Source organism: Zea mays, chromosome 8, assembly GCF_902167145.1.
Source record: "Zea mays cultivar B73 chromosome 8, Zm-B73-REFERENCE-NAM-5.0, whole genome shotgun sequence".
Lineage (NCBI taxonomy): Eukaryota > Viridiplantae > Streptophyta > Magnoliopsida > Poales > Poaceae > Zea > Zea mays.
The window spans coordinates 87,102,438-87,125,564 of record NC_050103.1 but is presented as its reverse complement, the minus strand read 5'-3'; the positions used below and the strand labels follow the sequence as shown (position 1 = coordinate 87,125,564).

Below are 23,127 nucleotides of genomic sequence, written 5' to 3'. Positions count from 1 at the left end.
TCATTTGCCCGCCCCGCCCCCTTCATTCTCACGCCATTGTGCCGCTAGAGAGGAAGGTCGAAGGAGAAGGATCTTGCCCCGACACCGGAGAGGAAGGTTGCTCAACCGCGCAGGCCTCGACCAAGGTAAGCCATTAGGCTCGACCCTCCAATGAAGTTGATATGCTTATTTGTCAGTTGTCAGTGCTGATCCCGCGCGCGCCTTGCAAAACCACGCCGTAGATATGCTTTAACTTTCTGAAGCAACAAATGGTATTCACATTAAAGATTTGATGTAGCCATAACAGCACAAGATGGTAACGATGTCAGAACCATCCAGGACTATCCCATGAACCTTTGCAACTCCACTCTTAGGCTTAACAATGCTACAGACAAGTCACCCGTAGCAGCACAAGAATATTGCATCTACACAAATCTATTAACTTTCTATCCAACAGTAAGGCCCGGTCACAATCTGCTTCGGCCAACTTAAAACTACATCAGAAAAAAAAACATGCCACATTTAATGCTACAGACATGTCACCCGTAGCAGCACAGGAATATTGCATCTACACAAATCTATTAACTTTCTATCCAACAGTAATGCCCGGTCACAATCTGCTTCGGCCAGCTTAAAACTACATCAGAAAAAAACATGCCACATTTAGTGTACTAACTTCATAAAAACTTTGAGCAGATAAATATGGCTGCTTTAAAGTATACCGGCGCAGTTCCAGATAAGCTGCTGCTCTATTGCAGTAATATGTTGCATTTGTGTCACTCAAACTGATGGCTTCTGAGTAAAACTCAATTGCTTTGATCCACTGTCTTCTTTTGAAGGCGCCATTTCCCTGTCATGGGAACGCACACTGGTTTAGTTTAAAATGAACAACATGAGCTGAAGAAATGAACTCGGTTGCTTTAAATTAGTGTCATTATATGTGTTCCCTTTCAAGTCTCCATATCCCACTTCTTTTAATCCAGAAGTAGACATAGGAGATGAAACTGGAAAAAGGAACTACATAGTAATGAAATTCTAACTAACAGATTAACCTTGGTTATTCATTGCGCTCTGGATGACAAGGTTACATGGATTTTCTTCCAGAGGCAATTGGTGATTGACTACTAGGTAACTCAATAAAATTTAGAAACAAACCCAAATCTCGTCAGTAGCGAAGTGTCAAACCAAGGTGCATTAGACATCGAGGATTTGGCACAAATAGGGAAGAAGATTGGAACTTGTCCCTACTATGGTTCACGAGACATGGTCCGCTCAGCTGACCTTGTAGTCCTTCCTTATCAATCTTTGTTACTCAAGTCTGCTAGAGAATCACGTGTCCTTATTCTGAAGAACAGTGTTGTCATCATAGATGAAGCTCACAACTTAGCTGATTCCTTGAGTAACATGTACAACTCAAAGATCACGTCTTCTCAGGTTACTCGCACATTTCATTAACCTTTCCATCACAATCTGGCAAATAGTATTTTTCCCTGTGTAATAGGTCATTATATTTGGTTGCAACTGTATTGCTTTGTGTTTCATTCAACGGACATAAACATCTATATTCCACAATGTTTATTAATTATGATTTTTGCTAGGACATAAATGGCATTTAGTTCTATGTTTTGTGTGCCTGATGCTCATTCAGTATTGTTGTCAAAGCACAAAAAGGGGATTTAGGAATTTATTAGGCATATAAAGGGGCCTAAACAAAGAGGGTCTTTTAGTGGAGTTAGCTTAGCTTGCCTATGTGGTTTTATGTCACTTTGTAAGATTCTATATATGGTTTCATCTGTTTCAGGTTTAGAATTTTCATTTTGAAAGCAAGATTCATTCCATACATGACTTTAGCATGCCTTCTAAATTGACATTTTTGGTGTTTACTTGGGCTAAAAAACTGTGATTCTAGCATTTCTTCTGTCATGTGCTGCTTGCAAGTGAAATTGTGTTGTTGAGGAAACAAACTTAATCATCCTTTTCTCATTTTCCTGACTGCGTTTACTGATATTCATTTTCTTTTTGGATTGTAGTTGAAGACAGTCCTTTCCTGCCTGGATGAATACCTTGATAGATTTTACAATGTTTTGGGAGCTGGGAATCGACGATACATCCAGACCTTGACAGTTTTAACAAGGTCTTTCATACGTGTTTTGATCAACAATCAAGATGGTGCCAGCACTATGTCTTCTATGACCATAAACCAATTCTTGTTTTCCCTTGACATTGATAACATAAACATAGTAAAACTTTGTCAGTTTGTGAAAGAAAGCAATATAATCCATAAGGTATTTTTTCCCAAAATGTACTCATTCAGTTGCCCAACGCCCATGTGATCTGACTGTTGCCTTTTCAGGATTGTGGATATGCAAACAAGTTAAGTAGCATCCAAAATCAGTTTGATCTCCAGCTCCATGATGAAGGAAGCAGTATAGCATGCTTTCAGGCATTGGTTGACTTTCTACGCTCCCTTCTGAACAGCAATGATGATGGAAGAATCATAGTTGCAAAGCAAAAGCTAGGTGGACAACCTGATGAAGCATATCTTAAATTTGTGATGCTTTGTGCGGAAAAAATATTTTCTAAGGTACTGAACGTTTCCTTTTTGAGTGGTCGAGAATGTATTGTAGCTACTTATAAATTTTATTCCTTGTATCTATTATAGGTTACGCAGGATGCTTATGTTGTTATCCTGGCTGGTGGAACCCTCCAGCCTATTGAAGAAACTAGGTTCCGCTTGTGTCCAAGCTTACCACCAACTGATATAAAATTCTTCACTTGCAACCATATTGTTCCTCCTGAGAGTATTCTTCCAATAGCAGTTACACGTGGACCCTCAGGCATGGCATTTGATTTCAGCTACAATTCAAGGAGCTCTCCTTCCATGGTTTGCACTTTCTACCTCATATCTAACGTCCCCGACCCATTCGCTTCTGCTACTCAAGCATAGATTGTGAAATTATGAATTATTTGTATTTACATGCTGCCATCTTCTTTCCAATAAACTGTTGGAATGCGAACCTCAACCCTAAACAGGTCTAGGAGTGGTATTAATAGACTCAGTAAATGGGCCAGGCACAATACAGTGAGGGTGAGATGGTAATTACAGGGGGAACACCCCAAACCCTAGACGGGTAGTCTAACACCCCCCGCAGTCACAACTCTATCCTGTACAGATGTTGAGACTGGATCGAAAGTCTAAGAATACACTCGACGGTAGTCCCTTGGTGAAGATGTCAGCGAACTGCAGCGTGGTGGGGACGCTGAGAACCCGAACGTCACCGGCAGCGACACGCTCGCGGACGAAGTGCAGGTCGATCTCGACGTGTTTCGTGCGCTGATGCTGCACGGGGTTGGTGGAGAGGTAGACCGCACTGACGTTGTCGCAGTAGACGAGAGTGGCGCGCTGAAGGGGACTGTGGAGCTCGTGGAGGAGCTGGCGCAGCCACGAGGCCTCTGCCACACCGTTGGCCATGGCACGGTACTCGGCCTCAGCGCTGGAGCGAGAGACGACGGGCTGCCTCTTGGCGGCCCAAGAGACGAGGTTGGCGCCCAGGAACACGGCGTAGCCGGAGGTGGACCAGCGCGTGTCGGGACAGCCAGCCCAGTCAGCGTCGGTGTAGACCACGAGCTCCGACGTCGGGGATGGGCGGAGTAGGAGGCCGTAGTCGAGGGAGCCGTGGAGGTAGCGCAGAATCCGCTTGAGCGCAGTGAGATGGGGCTCCCACGGAGTGTGCATATGCAGGCACACCTGCTGGACGGCGTAAGCGATGTCGGACCTGGAGAACGTGAGGTACTGGAGCGCGCCGGTGAGGCTCCGGTATGACGTCGCGTCGGCGACCGGAGGCCTGTCGTCCTCAGAGAGCTTCGCCTGAGTGTCGACAGGCGTGGAGCAGGGCTTGCAGTCAGACATGCCAGCCCGCTCCAGGATGTCGATGGCGAACTGGCGCTGGTGGAGGAAGAGACCCTGAGGCCGACGTTCGGCGGTGATGCCGAGGAAGTGGTGTAGGGGCCCCAGGTCCTTCATCGCGAACTCCCGCTGAAGGGCGACGATCATGCGGTGTAGAAGGTCGGCGGTGGATGTCGTGAGCACAATGTCGTCGACGTAGAGCAGGAGGTAGACGGTGTCGTCGCCGCGCCGGTAGATGAACAGGGACGTGTCCGACTTGGCCTCGACAAAGCCGATGGAGGCTAGGTAGGAGGCAAAGCGACTATACCAAGCCCGTGGCGCCTGCTTAAGGCCGTACAGGGACCGATTCAGCCGGTAAACCAGATCCGGACGGTCAGCGTCGACGAAGCCGGTGGGCTGGCTGCAGTAGACAGTCTCCGTTAGAGTGCCATGGAGGAAGGCATTCTTGACATCGAGCTGATGGATCGCCCAGTCACGGGAGAGGGCGAGGGAGAGTGAAAGGGAAATGTGCCTTTGGGCCATTTCTAAGTATTTTGGTGATTTAGTGTCCAACACAAGCGCCTAAGTGTAAAATGGTGGACAAAGTACAAATCAAGGATAAAGGTATGTTTCTCAGACTTAGTACATTGTTTTAGAGACTAATGTATTGTGTCTAAGTGCTGGAAACAGGAAAAATCGAATTGGAAATGAGATGGCTTTGTTCAGCCAAAGTCTGCTCAGTCTGGGAGCACCGGACAGTGTCCGGTGCGCCAGGCTGACTCGAGCGAACTGGCCGCTCTCGGGAATTCACCGGCGACATATGGCTATAATTCACCGGACTGTCCGGTGTGCACCGGACTGTCCGGTGAGCCAACGGTCGGCCGGGCCAATGGTCGGCCGCGCAATCTGCGCGGGACACGTGGCCGAGCCAACGGCTAGAAGGGGGCACCGGACTGTCCGGTGTGCCAACGGCTCCCAAATCTGCAACGGTCGGCTGCGCCATTTTAGGAAGGAAATCGGGCACCGGACAGTGTCCGGTGCGCCACGCGACAGAAGGTAAGAATTGCCTTCCCAGATTGCTCTCAACGGCTCCTAGCTGTCTTGGGGCTATAAAAGGGACCCCTAGGCACATGGAGGAGAACACCAAGTATACTCAAAGCAATCCTAAGCATCGAGACTTCGATTCCACGCATTTGTTTCTTTGTGATAGCATCTAGAGCTCTAGTTGAGTTGTAAACTCATTGGGTTGTGTTGCGAGCTCTTGTTGCGACTTGTGTGCGTGTTGTTGCTCTGATTTGTGAGTCTTGTGTGCGTTGCTCATCCCTCCCTTACTCCGTGCTTCTTTGTGAACATCTTTGTAAGGGCGAGAGACTCCAAGTTGTGGAGATTCCTCGCAAACGGGATTAAGAAAGGCAAAGCAAAACACCGTGGTATTCAAGTGGGTCTTTGGACCGCTTGAGAGGGGTTGATTGCAACCCTCGTCCGTTGGGACGCCACAACGTGGAGTAGGCAAGCGTTGGTCTTGGCCGAACCACGGGATAAACCACTGTGCCATCTCTGTGATTGATATCTTTGTGGTTATCGTGTTTTGTGAGACTCCTCTCTAGCCACTTGGCATTATTGTGCTAACACTTAACCAAGTTTTTGTGGCTTAAGTTTCAAGTTTTACAGGATCACCTATTCACCCCCCCTCTAGGTGCTCTCAATTGGTATCGGAGCCGTTCTCTTCAAGAAAGGGACTAACCGCCCGAAGAGATGGATCCTAAGGGGAAGGGAATCGTGATCAACGACAAGGAGAAGGAGTCCTTCGTCAACGAGCCAAAGGATGACAAGCCTACCGACTCGGGCTCGGGCCACAGACGCAAAGATGGGAAGAAGAAGAAGAAGACAAGACGCATCAAGGAGATCATTTACTACGACGACAGCGATGAGTCCACTTCTTCCCAAAAGGACAACAACGACGACGACTACGAGAAAAAGAAAACGGTCAATTCAAACTTTTCTTTTGATTACTCTCGTATTCCTCAAAGTACAAATGCTCATTTATTATCTATTCCACTTGGTAAACCTCCTCATTTTGATGGAGAGGACTACGGATTTTGGAGTCACAAAATGCGTAGTCACTTGTTCTCTCTCCATCCTAGTATATGGGAGATTGTAGAGAGTGGAATGCACTTTGATAGTACGGATAGTCCTATGTTCATTAATGAGCAAATTCATAAAAATGCACAAGCTACTACTGTTCTTCTAGCTTCATTGTGCAGGGATGAATACCACAAAGTGAGCGACTTGGATAACGCCAAGCAAATCTGGGACACCCTCAAGATCTCTCATGAGGGGAATGACGTCACAATGCTCACCAAGATGGAGTTGGTGGAGGGCGAACTCGGGAGGTTCGCTATGATAAGGGGAGAAGAGCCAACCCAAACGTACAACCGGCTCAAGACCCTTGTCAACAAGATAAGAAGCTATGGAAGCACGCGATGGACGGACCACGACGTCGTCCGCCTAATGCTAAGGTCTTTTACTGTCCTTGATCCTCATCTTGTAAACAATATTCGTGAGAATCCTAGGTACACCAAGATGACGCCCGAGGAGATACTTGGAAAGTTCGTGAGCGGGCGAATGATGATCAAGGAAGCAAGATACGTGGACGACGCATTGAATGGTCCAATCAATGAGACTCAACCTCTTGCTCTCAAGGCAACAAGAAGCAAGGAGACGCTACCTAGCAAGGTGGCACAAATTGAGGCGGCCGGACTTAATGATGAAGAGATGACTCTCATCATCAAGAGATTCAAGACGGCGCTAAAAGGTCGCAAGGGGCAGCCAAGCAAGACCAAGACAAAGGGGAAGCGCTCATGCTTCAAATGTGGTAAGCTTGGTCATTTTATTGCTAACTGTCCCGACAATGATAGTGATCAGGATCAAGGGAACAAGAGGGAGAAGAAGAAGAACTATAAGAAGGCAAAGGGCGAGGCACATCTAGGCAAGGAGTGGGATTCGGATTGCTCCTCTTCCGACTCCGACAATGAAGGACTCGCCGCCACCGCCTTCAACAAGTCATCCCTCTTCCCCAACGAGCGTCACACATGCCTTATGGCAAGGGAGAAGAAGGTATGTACTCGAAACTCTACTTATGCTTCTTCAAGTGAGGACGAATCTAGTGATGAGGATGAAATAGATTATTCATGTTTATTTAAGGGCCTAGATAGAACCAAGGTAGATAAAATTAATGAATTGATTGATGCCTTGAATGATAAGAATAGGCTTTTAGAAAAGCAAGAGGATTTGTTGTATGAAGAACATGACAAGTTTGTAGAAGCACAAAAATCTCATGCTCTAGAAGTTAAAAGAAATGAAATGCTTTCTTGTGAATTATCTTCTTGCCATGAGACAATTTCTAGCTTAAGGAGCATTAATGATGATTTGAATGCTAAGTTAGAAATAGCTAGTAAATCAACATCTTGTGTAGAAATTGTTGAAACTTGCAATAGGTGTAAAGACTTTGATATTAATGCTTGTAGCAAACACCTAGCCTCAATTTCTAAATTAAGTGATGAGGTAGCTAGTCTTAATGCCCAACTTAAGACTAGCAAGAGTAATTTTGATAAACTACAATTTGCTAGGGATGCCTACACGGTTGGTAGACACCCCTCTATTAAGGATGGACTTGACTTCAAGAGGGAAGCCAAGAACTTAACAGACCATAAGGCTCCCATCTCCGCCAAGGAGAAAGGGAAGGCTCCTATGGCAAGTAGTACTAAAAAGAACCATGCTTTTATGTACAATGATAGAAGACAGTCTCATAGGAGTTGTAATGCTTTTGATGCACATGCCTATGATTCTTATGCTATGCTTGCTTCTAGCTCTTCTTATTTGCATAATAGAGATATGTCTAGGAGTTATGTTCATCATGTGCCTAGAAAGAATATTGTTCATGTTGCTAGGAAAGTTATGGATGGTCCTTCTACAATTTATCATGCTTTAAATGCTTCCTTTGCTATTTGTAGAAAGGATAGGAAGATAGTTGCTAGGAAATTAGGGGCAAAATGCAAGGGTGATAAAACTTGCATTTGGGTTCCTAAGACAATTGTGACTAACCTTGTAGGACCCAACAAGAGTTGGGTACCTAAGTCCCAAGCCTAAATTTGCCTTGCAGGTTTATGCATTCGGGGGTTCAAGATGGATTATCGACAGCGGATGCACAAACCATATGACGGGGGAGAAGAAGATGTTCACCTCCTACGTCAAAAACAAGGATTCCCAAGATTCAATAATATTCGGTGATGGGAATCAAGGCAAGGTAAAAGGATTAGGTAAAATTGCTATTTCAAATGAGCACTCTATCTCTAATGTGTTTTTAGTTGAGTCTCTTGGATATAACTTGCTATCTGTTAGTCAATTATGCAATATGGGATATAATTGTCTATTTACAAATGTAGATGTGTCTGTCTTTAGAAGATGTGATGGTTCACTAGCTTTTAAGGGTGTATTGGACGACAAACTTTATTTAGTTGATTTTGCAAAAGAGGAGGCCGGTCTAGATGCATGCTTAATAGCTAAGACTAGCATAGGCTGGCTGTGGCATCGCCGCTTAGCACATGTAGGGATGAAGAACCTTCACAAGCTTCTAAAGGGGGAACACGTGATAGGTTTGACTAACGTGCAATTCGAAAAAGATAGACCTTGTGCAGCTTGTCAAGCAGGTAAACAAGTGGGAGGAACGCATCACAGCAAGAATGTGATGACCACATCAAGACCCCTGGAGCTGCTACATATGGACCTCTTCGGACCCGTCGCCTATCTAAGCATAGGGGGAAGTAAGTATGGTTTAGTTATTGTGGATGACTTTTCCCGCTTCACTTGGGTGTTCTTTTTGCAGGATAAGTCTGAAACCCAAGGGACCCTCAAGCGCTTCCTAAGGAGAGCTCAAAATGAGTTTGAGCTCAAGGTGAAGAAGATAAGAAGCGACAACGGGTCCGAGTTCAAGAACCTTCAAGTGGAGGAGTTCCTTGAGGAGGAAGGGATCAAGCACGAGTTCTCCGCTCCCTACACACCACAACAAAATGGTGTGGTAGAGAGGAAGAACAGGACGCTCATCGATATGGCGAGGACGATGCTTGGAGAGTTCAAGACCCCCGAGTGCTTTTGGTCGGAAGCCGTGAACACGGCTTGCCACGCCATCAACAGGGTCTACCTTCATCGCCTCCTCAAGAAGACATCGTATGAGCTGCTAACCGGTAACAAACCCAATGTATCGTACTTTCGTGTATTTGGGAGTAAATGCTACATTCTAGTGAAGAAGGGTAGGAATTCCAAATTTGCTCCCAAAGCTGTAGAAGGGTTTTTGTTAGGTTATGATTCAAATACAAAGGCGTATAGAGTCTTCAACAAATCATCGGGTTTGGTTGAAGTCTCTAGTGACGTTGTATTTGATGAGACTAATGGCTCTCCAAGAGAGCAAGTTGTTGATCTTGATGATGTAGATGAAGAAGATATTCCGACGGCCGCTATACGAACCATGGCGATTGGTGATGTACGACCACAGGAACAAAAGGAGCAAGATCAACCTTCTTCCTCAACCATGGCGCATCCCCCAACTCAAGACGATGAACAGGTTCATCAACATGAGGCGTGTGATCAAGGGGGAGCACAAGATGATCATGTGATGGAGGAAGAAGCGCAACCGGCACCTCCAACCCAAGTTAGAGCGATGATCCAAAGGGATCATCCCGTCGACCAAATTCTGGGTGATATTAGCAAGGGAGTAACTACTCGATCCCGATTAGTTAATTTTTGTGAGCATTACTCCTTTATCTCTTCTATTGAGCCTTTCAGGGTAGAAGAGGCCTTGCTAGATCCGGACTGGGTGTTGGCCATGCAAAAGGAGCTCAACAACTTCAAGCGTAATGAAGTTTGGACACTGGTGCCTCGTCCCAAGCAAAACGTTGTGGGAACCAAGTGGGTGTTCCGCAACAAACAGGACGAGCACGGGGTGGTGACGAGGAACAAGGCTCGACTTGTGGCAAAAGGTTATGCCCAAGTCGCAGGTTTGGACTTTGAGGAGACTTTTGCTCCTGTGGCTAGGCTAGAGTCCATTCGTATTTTGCTAGCATATGCCGCTCACCATTCTTTCAGGTTGTTCCAAATGGATGTGAAGAGCGCTTTCCTCAACGGGCCAATCAAGGAGGAGGTGTACGTAGAGCAACCCCCTGGCTTCGAGGATGAACGGTACCCCGACCATGTGTGTAAGCTCTCTAAGGCGCTCTATGGACTTAAGCAAGCCCCAAGAGCATGGTATGAATGCCTTAGAGACTTTCTAATTGCTAATAATTTCAAGGTTGGGAAAGCCGATCCAACTCTTTTCACTAAGACTTGTGACGGTGATCTTTTTGTGTGCCAAATTTATGTCGATGACATAATATTTGGTTCTACTAATAAAAAGTCTTGTGAAGAGTTTAGCAGGGTGATGACGCAGAAATTCGAGATGTCAATGATGGGCGAGTTGAACTACTTCCTTGGGTTCCAAGTGAAGCAACTCAAGGACGGCACCTTCATCTCTCAAACGAAGTACACGCAAGACTTGCTAAAGCGGTTTGGGATGAAGGATGCCAAGCCCGCAAAGACTCCGATGGGGACCGACGGACACACTGACCTCAACAAAGGAGGTAAGTCTGTTGATCAAAAGGCATACCGGTCAATAATAGGGTCGTTACTTTACTTATGTGCTAGTAGACCGGATATTATGCTTAGCGTATGCATGTGTGCTAGCTTTCAATCTGATCCTAAGGAGTGTCACTTAGTGGCAGTGAAGCGAATCCTTAGATATTTAGTTGCTACGCCTTGCTTCGGGCTCTGGTATCCAAAGGGGTCTACCTTTGACCTAATTGGTTATTCAGATTCCGACTATGCTGGGTGTAAGGTCGATAGGAAGAGTACATTGGGGACGTGCCAATTCTTAGGAAGGTCCCTGGTGTCATGGAATTCTAAGAAACAAACCTCCGTTGTCCTATCCACCGCTGAGGCCGAGTATGTTGCCGCAGGACAGTGTTGCGCGCAACTACTTTGGATGAGGCAAACCCTCAGGGACTTTGGCTACAATCTGAGCAAAGTCCCACTCCTATGTGATAATGAGAGTGCTATCCGCATGGCGGAAAATCCTGTTGAGCACAGCCGCACAAAGCACATAGACATCTGGCATCACTTTTTGAGAGACCACCAGCAAAAGGGAGATATCGAAGTGTTTCATGTTAGCACCGAGAACCAGCTAGCCGATATCTTTACCAAGCCTCTAGATGAGAAGACCTTTTGCAGGTTGCGTAGTGAGCTGAATGTCCTAGATTCGCGGAACTTGGATTGATTTGTAGCATACATGTGTTTATGCCTTTTGATTATGTTCCTTCTGCATTTTGTTGCTTAATAATGGTGCTCAAGTTGTACAAACACTCCCTGGACCTCACAAGTCCGTTGCAAAGTGATGCACATGTTTAGGGGGAGATGTGTTACAACTTGACCCTTTGAGACTAACCATGTGCTTGAGTTCGCTTGTTTTAGTCTCAAAGGAGGTTTGAAAGGGAAAAGGTGGACTTGGACCATGAAAGACTTCCACTGCACTCCGATGAGAGGGTAACTTATTCCAAGTTCATCTCATATACTCTTATTGCCTTTGTATTCTTATTGAAGATTTTGGTGAGGCAATGGGGTTCTGGGGCCAAGATTAATCCCGTTTTGGTGCTTGATGCCAAAGGGGGAGAAAATAAAGGCCAAAGCGATAAATGGATCAGCTACCACTTGAGAGATTTTGAAAATAGTAGAATAGAGCTTTTGGTTTGTCAAAACTCTTTTATTGTCTCTCTTGTCAAAAGTTGGCTTCTTGTGGGGAGAAATGTTGATTATGGGAAAAAGGGGAGTTTTTGAAATCTTGAATCAATTTCTCTTGGAATGACTCTCTTTATGTCTTAACATGTGTGTTTTGACTTAGAGTTAGAAAATTGAGTTTGATTTGCAAAAACAAACCAAGTGGTGGCAAAGAGTGATCCATATATGTCAAATTTGAATCAAAACAATTTGAGTTCTTATTTGAATTGATTTTGTATTTGTTCCACTTGCTTTATATTGTGTTGGCATAAATCACCAAAAAGGGGGAGATTGAAAGGGAAATGTGCCTTTGGGCCATTTCTAAGTATTTTGGTGATTTAGTGTCCAACACAAGTGCCTAAGTGTAAAATGGTGGACAAAGTACAAATCAAGGATAAAGGTATGTTTCTCAGACTTAGTACATTGTTTTAGAGACTAATGTATTGTGTCTAAGTGCTGGAAACAGGAAAAATCGAATTGGAAATGAGATGGCTTTGTTCAGCAAAAGTCTGCTCAGTCTGGGAGCACCGGACTGTCCGGTGGTGCACCGGACAGTGTCCGGTGCGCCAGGCTGACTCGAGCGAACTGGCTGCTCTCGGGAATTCACCGGCGACGTACGGCTATAATTCACTGGACTGTCCGGTGAGCCAACGGTCGGCCGCGCAATCTGCGCGGGACACGTGGCCGAGCCAATGGCTAGAAGGGGGCACCGGACTGTCCGGTGTGCACCGGACATGTCCGGTGCGCCAACGGCTCCCAAATCTGCAACGGTCGGCTGCGCCATTTTAGAAGGAAATCGGGCACCGGACAGTGTCCGGTGTGCACCGGACTGTCCGGTGCGCCACGCGACAGAAGGTAAGAATTGCCTTCCCAGATTGCTCTCAACGGCTACTAGCTGCCTTGGGGCTATAAAAGGGACCCCTAGGCACATGGAGGAGAACACCAAGTATACTCAAAGCAATCCTAAGCATCGAGACTTCGATTCCACGCATTTGTTTCTTTGTGATAGCATCTAGAGCTCTAGTTGAGTTGTAAACTCATTGGGTTGTGTTGCGAGCTCTTGTTGCAACTTGTGTGCGTGTTGTTGCTCTGATTTGTGAGTCTTGTGTGCGTTGCTCGTCCCTCCCTTACTCCGTGCTTCTTTGTGAACATCTTTGTAAGGGCGAGAGACTCCAAGTTGTGGAGATTCCTCGCAAACGGGATTAAGAAAGGCAAAGCAAAACACCGTGGTATTCAAGTGGGTCTTTGGACCGCTTGAGAGGGGTTGATTGCAACCCTCGTCCGTTGGGACGCCACAATGTGGAGTAGGCAAGCGTTGGTCTCGGCCGAACCACGGGATAAACCACTGTGCCATCTCTGTGATTGATATCTTTGTGGTTATCGTGTTTTGTGAGACTCCTCTCTAGCCACTTGGCATTATTGTGCTAACACTTAACCAAGTTTTTGTGGCTTAAGTTTCAAGTTTTACAGGATCACCTATTCACCCCCCTCTAGGTGCTCTCAGAGAGGACGGCGCGAACAGTGGCGAACTTGACGACATGGCTGAAGGTCTCGTCGTAGTCCACTCCAGGGCGCTGGGTGAAGCCCCGAAGGACCCAACGGGCCTTGTAGCGGTCGAGGGAGCCGTCCGAGGTCAGCTTGTGGCGAAATAGCCACTTTCCGGTGACCACGTTGGTGCCTGGTGGACGCGGCACCAGGTCCCAGGTGTGGTTGGCCAAGAGGGCCGCGTACTCCTGCATAGCACGACGCCAATGTGGGTCAGCGAGGGCAGTGCGAACGGAGGAGGGCACCGGGGAAGCGTCGGGTGGAGTGCTAGACGTAGCAGCTGCCAGGATCAGCCGGTCGACGGGGCGGAGAACGCCAGCAGCGCGCCGAGTCACCATCGGGTGGACATGCCCGGGGTCGCGGTGGATGGCGACCGGGTGGTAAACGGACGACTCGGAGCGAACCGCTGGAACGTCGAGAGCGGCTGGTGGGGCCGGCTCGCGTCGGTGATAGACGACAGCGGGGTCGGCGAACCGGGCTGCGCTCGTCGACGGGCCCGAGTCGGGGGGCGCCGAGGTAGTGGCGTGGCCGCGGCGATGGTAGACGAGTACGGGGTTGGCGAAGCGAGCTGGGGTCGATGGGGCCGCGCGTGGCGCAGGCGGGGTTGACGGGGCCGCGCGTGGCGCAGGCAGGATCGACGGGGCCACGCGTGGCACAGGCGGGGTCGACGGGGCCGCACGTGGCGCAGGCGGGGTTGACGGGGCCGCGCGTGGCGTGGAAGAGGTCGTTGTGGCCGCACGAGGAGCAGGTAACGGCGCAAGACGGGGAGCCGGAGGTGGGGGAGGAATCGGATCGGACTCGAGGAGGGAGTCAAGATCGGTGGGTGGGGTGGAGCCAGCAAGGGGAAACACATCTTCGTCGAAGATGACATGAAGAGAGATGATGATGCTGTGGGAGGTGAGGTCCAGACACCGGTACCCCTTGTGGTCAGGAGAGTAGCCAAGGAATAGACAGCGGGTGGAGCGAGAAGGAAGCTTATGTGGAGCGGTAGCGGAAGTGTTAGGGTAGCAGGCACAGCCAAACACGCGAAGGTGGTCATAGGAAGGGGCTGTGCCGTATAGGGCGAAGTGAGGGGTAGGGTGGCGCACCGCCTTTGAGGGAAGACGGTTGAGGAGGTGGGTGGCAGTGTGCAGGGCCTCTGCCCAGTAGCTGGCAGGGAGAGACGCCTAGAAGAGGAGGCAGCGGAGCATATTGGTGGTGGTGCGGATCATGCGTTCGGCTCGGCCGTTCTGTGCAGAGGTGTAGGGGCACGAGAGACGCAACTAGACGCCATGAGTGAGGAAGAAAGAGCGAGAGGCGTTGTTATCGAACTCGCGGCCATTGTCACACTGCAGAGCACGGACCGGACGACGAAACTAAGTGGATACCCAGGTGAAGAAGTGTGTGAGGGTGGTGAATGTGTCCGACTTCAACTGAAGCGGGAAGGTCCAGAGAAAATGGGAAAATCATCCAAAATCACCAAATAGTATTTATAACCAGAAAGACTGAGTACAGGGGAGGTCCAAAGATCACAGTGAACCAGGTCAAAAGCCTGCTCAGCCCGAGAAGAAGAAGTAGTAAATGGGAGACGAGTATGTCGGCCTAACTGACAAGCATGACAGAGGCCCTCAAAATGTTCCCTACTACATGAAGGATCTAGACTACTGGTAATCTTGGTCATGACGTCGGGTCCAGGATGGCCGAGACGACGATGCCATGTGGTGGAGGAGGTGGTGGAGACAAGGACAGGAGGTGGAGACACGCCGGCGGTGGAGGGCTGGAGCGTGTAGAGCGGCCCCGAGCTGTCACAGCGGGCGAGAAGGGTCCTGGTGGCCAGATCCTTCACAGAAAAACTAGAGGGGTCAAACTCAATGGAACAGGAGTTGTCAGTGGTGAATCGACGAACAGAAAGAAGATTGTGAGTGATGTGGGGAGCTACGAGAACATCGTTGAGGTAAAACGGCCCAGGGAGAACTGAGGCACCTACTGAGGTGTCTGGCAGAGTGGAACCGTTTCCAACGACAATCGAGGATGGGTGAGAGGGGAGGGGGATGAGAGCGAGAGAGCGTGCCTGTCGTGGGAGTGGTGTGGTACGAGGCACCGGAGTCGATCACCCAGTCGGAGGGGGGTGGGGTCATCGCCATGGTGCTGAAGGCAGCAGCGAGGGAGGCGTTGTCCCAACCGCCAGCCGGCGGGGACCAAGGCGTCGAGGTGTGGGTCCCCGGGGGCAGGAGCGCGGGCGGAGCCTGGGGCACGACGGGCACACCGTAAGGAGGCGTCGGGGGCATGCCGTAGTGAGGTGCAGTCAGGAGGGTCGGCGCCGAGGGACGGGAGGCACTCGGTGCCTGGCCCGGCCACATGGCGATGGTCCCGGTCCAGGGGTTGTAGAAAGACGGCCATGCGTGGCTGCCACCCCGGCCGGAGGGACCACCACGAGAGGATCTGCCACCCCCACGGCCGCCCCTTGCGGGAGTGACGACCTCCGTCGGTCATGGAAGTTGGACGAGGGGCCGCCGGGACAGCGGGTGGAGGGCGGGTAGGAGCCCCAGTCGACGGAGGACGGGTGGCCTGGCCCCCTGAAGGCAGCTGACCGCTGGTAGGAGCGTTGTAGAGAGCCAAGGCAGGAGTGGGCGCCTCATTCGCCATGGTGAGCTCCTCGAGGAGAAGCTCGTTCCGCACGGCGTGGAAGGTGGGGAAGGGCACGCTCCTCTTGATGAGAGCCTTCAGGTGGTCGTAGCGGGGGCTGAGGCCACGCAGGAGGTTCAGCACCAGGGTGCGATCGGCAACTGGCTCGCCGAGATCGCGGAGAGAGTCAGCCAGGCCCTTCATCTGGCGGCAGTATTCTCCCACGGAGAGGTCCCCCTGAGAGAACAGGTGGAACTGGGCGTCGAGGTGGAGCGCCCGCGCATCCCGATTCCCGAGGAACTGGTCCTCGAGAGCGAGCCACGCCTGGCGCGCAGTGTCCGCCTGGTCGCGGATGATGTCCTGGAGCTCAACGGTGATGGTGCCGTGGAGCCACGAGAGGACAACGCTGTCCAGGAGGAACCGGGAGCGAGGTGGCGGAGCGTCGTGGTCGACGAGGACGTGATCGTCGAGGACGAACCTCCGTAGCGTGAGAAGGACCTATCCTCGCCAACGGGGATAGTGGGGAGACACCGGATCCAACACCACGGACACGAGGGCCCGGATGTTGTGCAGACCTGCGGCTTGAGCGTGGAGAGCAGCGATGAGGTCGGCGTCGAGGTCAGAGGCGAGGGGGTCCTCTGGGGGTTCCGCAGGGGCGGTCGGCGGGCGTCCGAGGAGGCGCTGCGTGGTGGCCATCTGGGTGGTCAAAGCGGCGCCCAGGGCACGCTCTCTCTCTCCAGGGCGAGGGAGGCGACGCGCTCGCGCTCCCGCGAGGCCGTCACTGCGGCCTGGACCGTAGCGAGGGTGTCGACGAGCGGAAAGTCGGCGGCGGGGAGTGCGGAGGGTGCGACGATGGGACTCCAGGTGGGTGAAGCGAGAGCGGCAAAGCCCGGCGGGGAGCCACGGCGCAGGGGCAGCGGGGGAACGGCGTGGAGCGGCCCGAGGCCGGCGATGTAGGGGGCCCCTCCATGGGCGAGCTCGCTGCTGATCGCAGCAGGGGTGGTGGGGCCGGTGGTGACGGTGGCGGTGTCGTCCATGGCGACGACGACGGGCGGCGGCACCAGCGTGGGGAGGGTTGGCTCTACGAGCTATAGGCGCGGAGCCGGTGAAGCAGGGCGCGGTCGGGGTGGGGCGCAGCCCTGCTGGCCGCCAGAGGGCGTCGAATGGCCAGAGATGGGGCCCTGGCGGCGGGGTCGCGCGGTCGGGCGCGGACGTCGGGGCGGCGCACGCTGCAGGGCGCGGACGGGCGCGGTGCTCGGCTGCTCGGCGCGGACGGGCGCGATGCCCTGCTCGGCGCGGACGGGCGCGGAGCCTGCACGACGCAGACGGTCGCGGAGCTCTGCTGTGCTCGGTGCGGACGGGCGCGGGCTCTGCTCTACACGGCGGCGTTCCTGGCAGCGGCCGCGCAGGAGCGGCGGGAAGTAGGGGCGGGCGGCGCGCCGGGGAGGAAGACTGGCGGCCGGGGGTGGTAGGGAGAGGAGCCGGCGGCTGGGGGTCGGCAGCCCAGGGGGGAGAGGAGGGAGAGGAGCCGGCGGCTGGGGCCGGCGGCTGCAGGGGAGAGGAAGCCCCCGGCGGCTGTAGCTGCTGTTGGACAGGAAACCTAAACCTAGGCTGATGATACCATGTTGGAATGCGAACCTCAACCCTAAACAGGGCTAGGAGTGGTATTAATAGACTCTGTAAATGGGCCAGGCCCAATACAGTGAGGGTGAGATGTTAATTATAGGGGGAACACCCCAAACCCTAGACGGTTAGTCTAACATAAACATTGATTCAAATATTTATTTGACAGTATTTACAACATGTACCATCCCTTACCTTGCCTATCGGAACCCAGGGCGCTATAAACTTGCTGCAAAATGTATATACGAGTCCCTTCTATATTCCTTTGTTTCTTTTTGTTTCATTACCTTGTGATCTTATTATGTTAGGCATTCCTTGAATGCATGTAAATAAGTCCTTATTTATCATTTTTTATTTGTGGAAATACAATTATTACATGGGTGCATGATTTCATCCATCTGGGCTTCTCCTTAACAATGAATTCTTATTTCTGTGGTTGTTTGAGCCCATTTTGATCTGCAGCTTCTTTCGGTGCTTTATACTTTATCGTTGTTGTGCAATATGTTATACTTGAATGCACTTTATGCTTTGTAATTCTTATCTTGCTTGTGTTTGCAGATTGAGGAACTTGGCCGTTTCATCTGTAACATTATAACAGTCGTGCCTGAGGGAGTTGTTATGTTTTTTTCTTCATATGATTATGAAAGGCGTGTATATGATGCATGGATGACAACAGGCACAATTTCCAGGATTTCTAAAAAGAAACATGTTTTCAGAGAGCCAAGGAACAGTGCTGATGTCGAGGCTGTCCTCAACAAATACAAGGAGGCAATTGAATCCTGTAGTAATTTTTCCCAAGACACAGGTGTCAATGGGGCACTTCTATTAGCTGTTGTTGGTGGGAAGATTTCTGATGGCATAAATTTCAGCAACGGGATGGGTCGTTGTGTCATAATGGTTGGCTTGCCTTATCCAAGTCCATCTGATGTTGAGCTGATATATTACGGAAGTGCACTAGAGGTGGAAGAGAGTATTATGCGAATTTATGCATGAAAGCTGTGAATCAATCTATTGGTAAGCTGCTTCTCCTGAGCATTTGTCATGCATATAGCACTGTTTAATTTCTTCCTTATATGGTAAGATGAAATAATTGCAGGCAGAGCAATCAGGCACATAAATGACTATGCTGCAATGCTATTGGTTGACTCGCGTTGTGCACAGACTTCATCAACCAAGAGTTTTTCCTGCCCGGCTGATAAGCTTCCTCAATGGATAAAAGCACGACTCTCTTGTGCTCAAAACTATGGAGAAGTTCATAGATCGTTGCATCAGTTCTTCAAGTTCAATAAAAAAATGTTGAAATACTCTAGAAACCATCGTAGCATTGTGTTTGTGTATCCTTATGCTGCTTACTTATGAGTTATGAGTAAGGCTTCAGCCTGCGAATGCGATCAAAGTTATGTACAGAATTATGGTGACAGTAACGCTTCCTCTTCTCTACTACTTATTAAGGCTGCAATAATAGTCTGTCATTCCGTGTTCTGCCTATTCCCATGTTCTACCACCATTCTATATCTATTCTATATCTATCATTCTCATTCCCCCTCCCTGCAAAGTCCATTCACATTCCCCGTACAGCCGACGTCTAGCTAAAATTAAAAAAATACACATAGCCCCAAGGGGATTCAAACCCACAACCTGTCAAGCAAATGCTAGCAGTAGCTACCACTACACCACATGTGTATTTATGTCTATATCTATAACAGAAAACACATCTACTATATCTCTCCCCAAGCTCACCTGCTACACTTGCACAATGCGTAGTAGTAGATAAGTATCACCGAGATTCTTGAATTATATTTTTGGATGGAGGGAGTAGTATTTAAAGAAGAGCCTTGCATGCAATTTCTTTTGTTTGAATAATGTTTTCAACTTAAATTCCTTTTTTGCATGCGTGACATTTATTCTTCGTAATATTTTTTCCATGGATCTGACTTGTGATTCATTTTTATAAACCAACGTCAAACATGAATCCATGTTTCTTACTTGAAAACCCTAAACAAACACCATTAGCAGAAGGCACTCGCGTTGGGGTCGCTCATCGACGACAAGAAGAAACTTGGCGACTGCCAGTTCGACCTCTAGAAACAGTCCTACGTGGCCGCATGTGCCGCTATGTACGGCAAGCTCCGGCGCAGCCGCCGCTTGGACGCGGTGCAGAGCGTCTGCTCCGCGCTCTCCATCGTCAAGCAGGGGGACCTCATGGTCGTCGCCAACGTCGGCGACTCTCGGGTTGTTCTAGGCACCGCATTCGAGGACGACGCCATCACGTCGTCCAGCTCATCGTCCACTTGAAGCCTAACCTGCCACGTAATTCGCTACTGACCGACCATAAATTCTTGTGTGCTGGAACGATGGTCGTTGCTGACGTTGTGTGAGTGTCTTCAAACACGATGTATGTAGAGGAGTATCGCATCCGGTGGTGCAACAGTCAGGGGTACTACCTTGCTGATGAGCCCGGGGTGCACTTCGTTTTACAGCCCAGCCAAGAGTCATCAGTACTCGGTATGTCGCGCGCGTTCGATGACTACTATATCGAGGATTGTGGCGTCATCTTGGCGCCAGAGGGATGCAGAGGAGGACCGACAACAATGATCAGTTCGTCATCCTCGCCACCGTTGGGTTAACTTTTGTGCCGGTTTGCCTTTAATTATCTTTGTAAACACACACTTGCCTTTTTGTTTAAGCAAAAGCGTATGGTGGTACGTGTCTGATGACTAACGATGCACAAGGGAATGTTTTCGGCATGTGTGGAACGTGCTCTCCAATGATGAGACCATGCAAATCGTGGCATATATCGAAGTCTGTATGATACTAATGGTTGCAATATAGTGGTGAAACAGATAGATTAAAATAACAAAATTTATGTATGGCCAGAATCACAAATTGATTATGAAACATTTTCTCTTAACGGTATAACACACATTTTGTATATAAGTTATCGTAGTATACTGATATTATATATTCTCGTTGCAACGTACGGGCATTCAGCTAGTATTTAGTAATTTCTAAACATATGAGTTAATCCCTATAAATAGGAAAAGTGTGACCGTTGTGTGAACTATTGTTACTTCGATAGCTCTAGTGCTCCAAACGATTGAAAAGTTAATTAGTGGTCTGATTGTAGGATGTTGCTGTCTGATTAGGTTCCATAATTTGATACACTTCTCACCAAGCAAGTAAAATAATTTATTTAGGTCTAATAGGTGGTTTAACTTCCATCGGTATGCATTTAGCAAGTGTAGTTGTGTGGTTGAGGAAGCGAATTGGACAATAAAATGTTATTTCTGCTAGTTGTGCTGCTAATCCTGAATGATACTAGTCAACCAATCTTATTAGAATAGTGTCTGTTAAATCGACAGTCGCCTCCCGTGTATTTCTAGGTGTGTGCATGCACACATTAGAAGCTTGCGAATAATTGTTGGGATGTGATTAGATAATTATTCCATGTTAAACTAAGGAATACATGTGTTCTGAACTAGTTATAATGATAAAAAACTAATAAAAGACTAGAGCAATTGGGATAAATGCTTGTGCTTGGGATGTCGTGTTTGCGTTGATTAAGCACCAGTAGTGTTCGTCGTCGTTTCTAGTAATGTTAGATTCGTGTACCCAATGAATGACGTATGGCTAGCTAGCACTTGCGTATGGTCTTTTACGTCATCTTCATTTTTAGTGACTAGTTCGCTACCATGTGGCTTTAAAGTATCTTGTGCTATTTTCCATCATGCTCATACATATGTGTCATGCATCTTATTTAGGGTCGAAAGAAGATCGTGCGAAGTGAAGTGGAGTTGGCCACAAGACGAAGTTGGTGGACAACCCGAAGAAGGACGGATGAAACAAGCATCAAGATAGGAGATGCTCGCCAAGCGAGTGCCTTCTAGCAAACACTAACTAGTGTTGGATTCCAGGCAAGCCCCAGTTTTATGCATAACTGTTATTATGCTATTTTACTGCAATTATGTTTGTAGGCTTGTGTTGTGCATTAAGTGTAGGAATTGTTTGAAACCCTAGATGCATGGACTTAGGTTCCTTAATGAAATGGATACTAGTATGCTAGGTCGAGAAGTTGCTTTGCTGAAGTCGAGTGATTTTCTAGAACTCGCACGAGGTCAATAATTGGTTGTATCCATTTTTTATAACGGGATTATGATTGTCTATGGACATGGATCCCTAAGGGAAACCCTGTCTATGGAATGGAATTGGAATGAAGATTAATGTGGGTACCGTGTGTCAAGTATTTGAATGTACTAAGGTTACATGCCGAGAAATATGGTAAATCGGTAAGCCTAGTACCTAAGTGAACCTGCCCGCGGACTTTACCCCTCATGTGTCATGAGACGTGGTCTCCTATGCCAGATTATGGTGGGTATTGGAGTGTGAACCCTAACCCTAACAAGGGTTGGGTGGTGTATTAATAGACTTGAGTACTGGACCAGGCCCATTACAGAGGGGCGAGACAGTAATTACATAGGCAAAAACCCCAAACCCTAAACGGGTATTCTAACACCCCTCCCGCAGTCACAACTCTATCTTGTATAGATGTTGAGACTAGAGCGAAAGTCTAAAAATACACTCGACGGTAACCCCTTGGTGAAGATGTCAGCGAATTGCAGCGTGGTGGGGACGCTGAGAACCCGAACGTCACCGGCAGCGACACGCTCGTGGACGAAGTGCAGGTCAATCTCCACGTGCTTCGTGCGCTGATGCTGCACGAGATTGGTGGATAGGTAGACCGCGCTAACGTTGTCGCAGTAGACGAGGGTGGCGCGCTGAATGGGACTGTGGAGCTCGTGGAGGAGTTGTCGTAGCCAGGAGGCCTCTACCACGCCGTTGGCCACGGCGCGATACTCGGCCTCAGCGCTGGAGCGAGAGACGACGGGCTGCCGTTTGGCGGCCCAAGAGACGAGGTTGGCGCCCAGGAACACAGCGTAACCGGAGGTGGACCGGCGCGTGGCGAGACAGCCAGCCCAGTCAGCATCGGTGTAGACCACAAGCTCCGACGTCGGGGATGGTCGGAGTAGGAGGGCGTAGTCGAGGGAGCCGCGGAGGTAGCGCAGAATCCGCTTGAGCGCGGTGAGATGGGGCTCCCGCGGAGTGTGCATATGCAGGCACACCTGCTGGACGGCGTAAGCGATGTCGGGCCTAGAGAAGGTGAGGTACTGGAGCGCGCCGGTAAGGCTCCGGTAGGATGTCGCGTCGGCGACCGGAGGCCCGTCATCCTCAGAGAGCTTGGCCTGGGTGTCGACAGGCGTGGAGCAAGGCTTGCAGTCAGACATGCCAGCCCGCTCCAGGATGTCGATGGCGTACTGGCGCTGGTGGAGGAAGAGACCCTGAGGCCGGCGCTCGGCGGTGATGCCGAGGAAGTGGTGTAGGGGCCCCAGGTCCTTCATGGCAAATTCCCGCAGAAGGGCGACGATCGTGCGGTGAAGAAGGTCGGCGGTGGATGCCGTGAGCACAATGTTGTCGACGTAGAGCAGGAGGTAGACGGTGTCGTCGCCGCGCCGGTAGATGAATAGGGACGTGTCCGACTTGGCCTCGACGAAGCCGATGGAGGCTAGGTAGGAGGCGAAGCGACTGTACCATGCCTGTGGCGCCTGCTTGAGGCCGTACAGGGACCGGTTCAG

General features: G+C 49.6%; 1 protein-coding gene across 1 annotated transcript; it reads left to right on the top strand.

Annotated features, from left to right (window-relative positions):
- Positions 1–681: 681 nt before the first annotated feature.
- LOC103637077 (ATP-dependent DNA helicase DDX11) lies at positions 682–18,856 on the top strand. The gene is given in 8 exon segments (XM_008659346.2): positions 682–736; positions 1,127–1,413; positions 2,010–2,264; positions 2,333–2,563; positions 2,642–2,863; positions 18,056–18,428; positions 18,431–18,511; positions 18,594–18,856. Coding segments are annotated over 8 exon segments (1,767 nt in total).
- Positions 18,857–23,127: the final 4,271 nt, after the last annotated feature.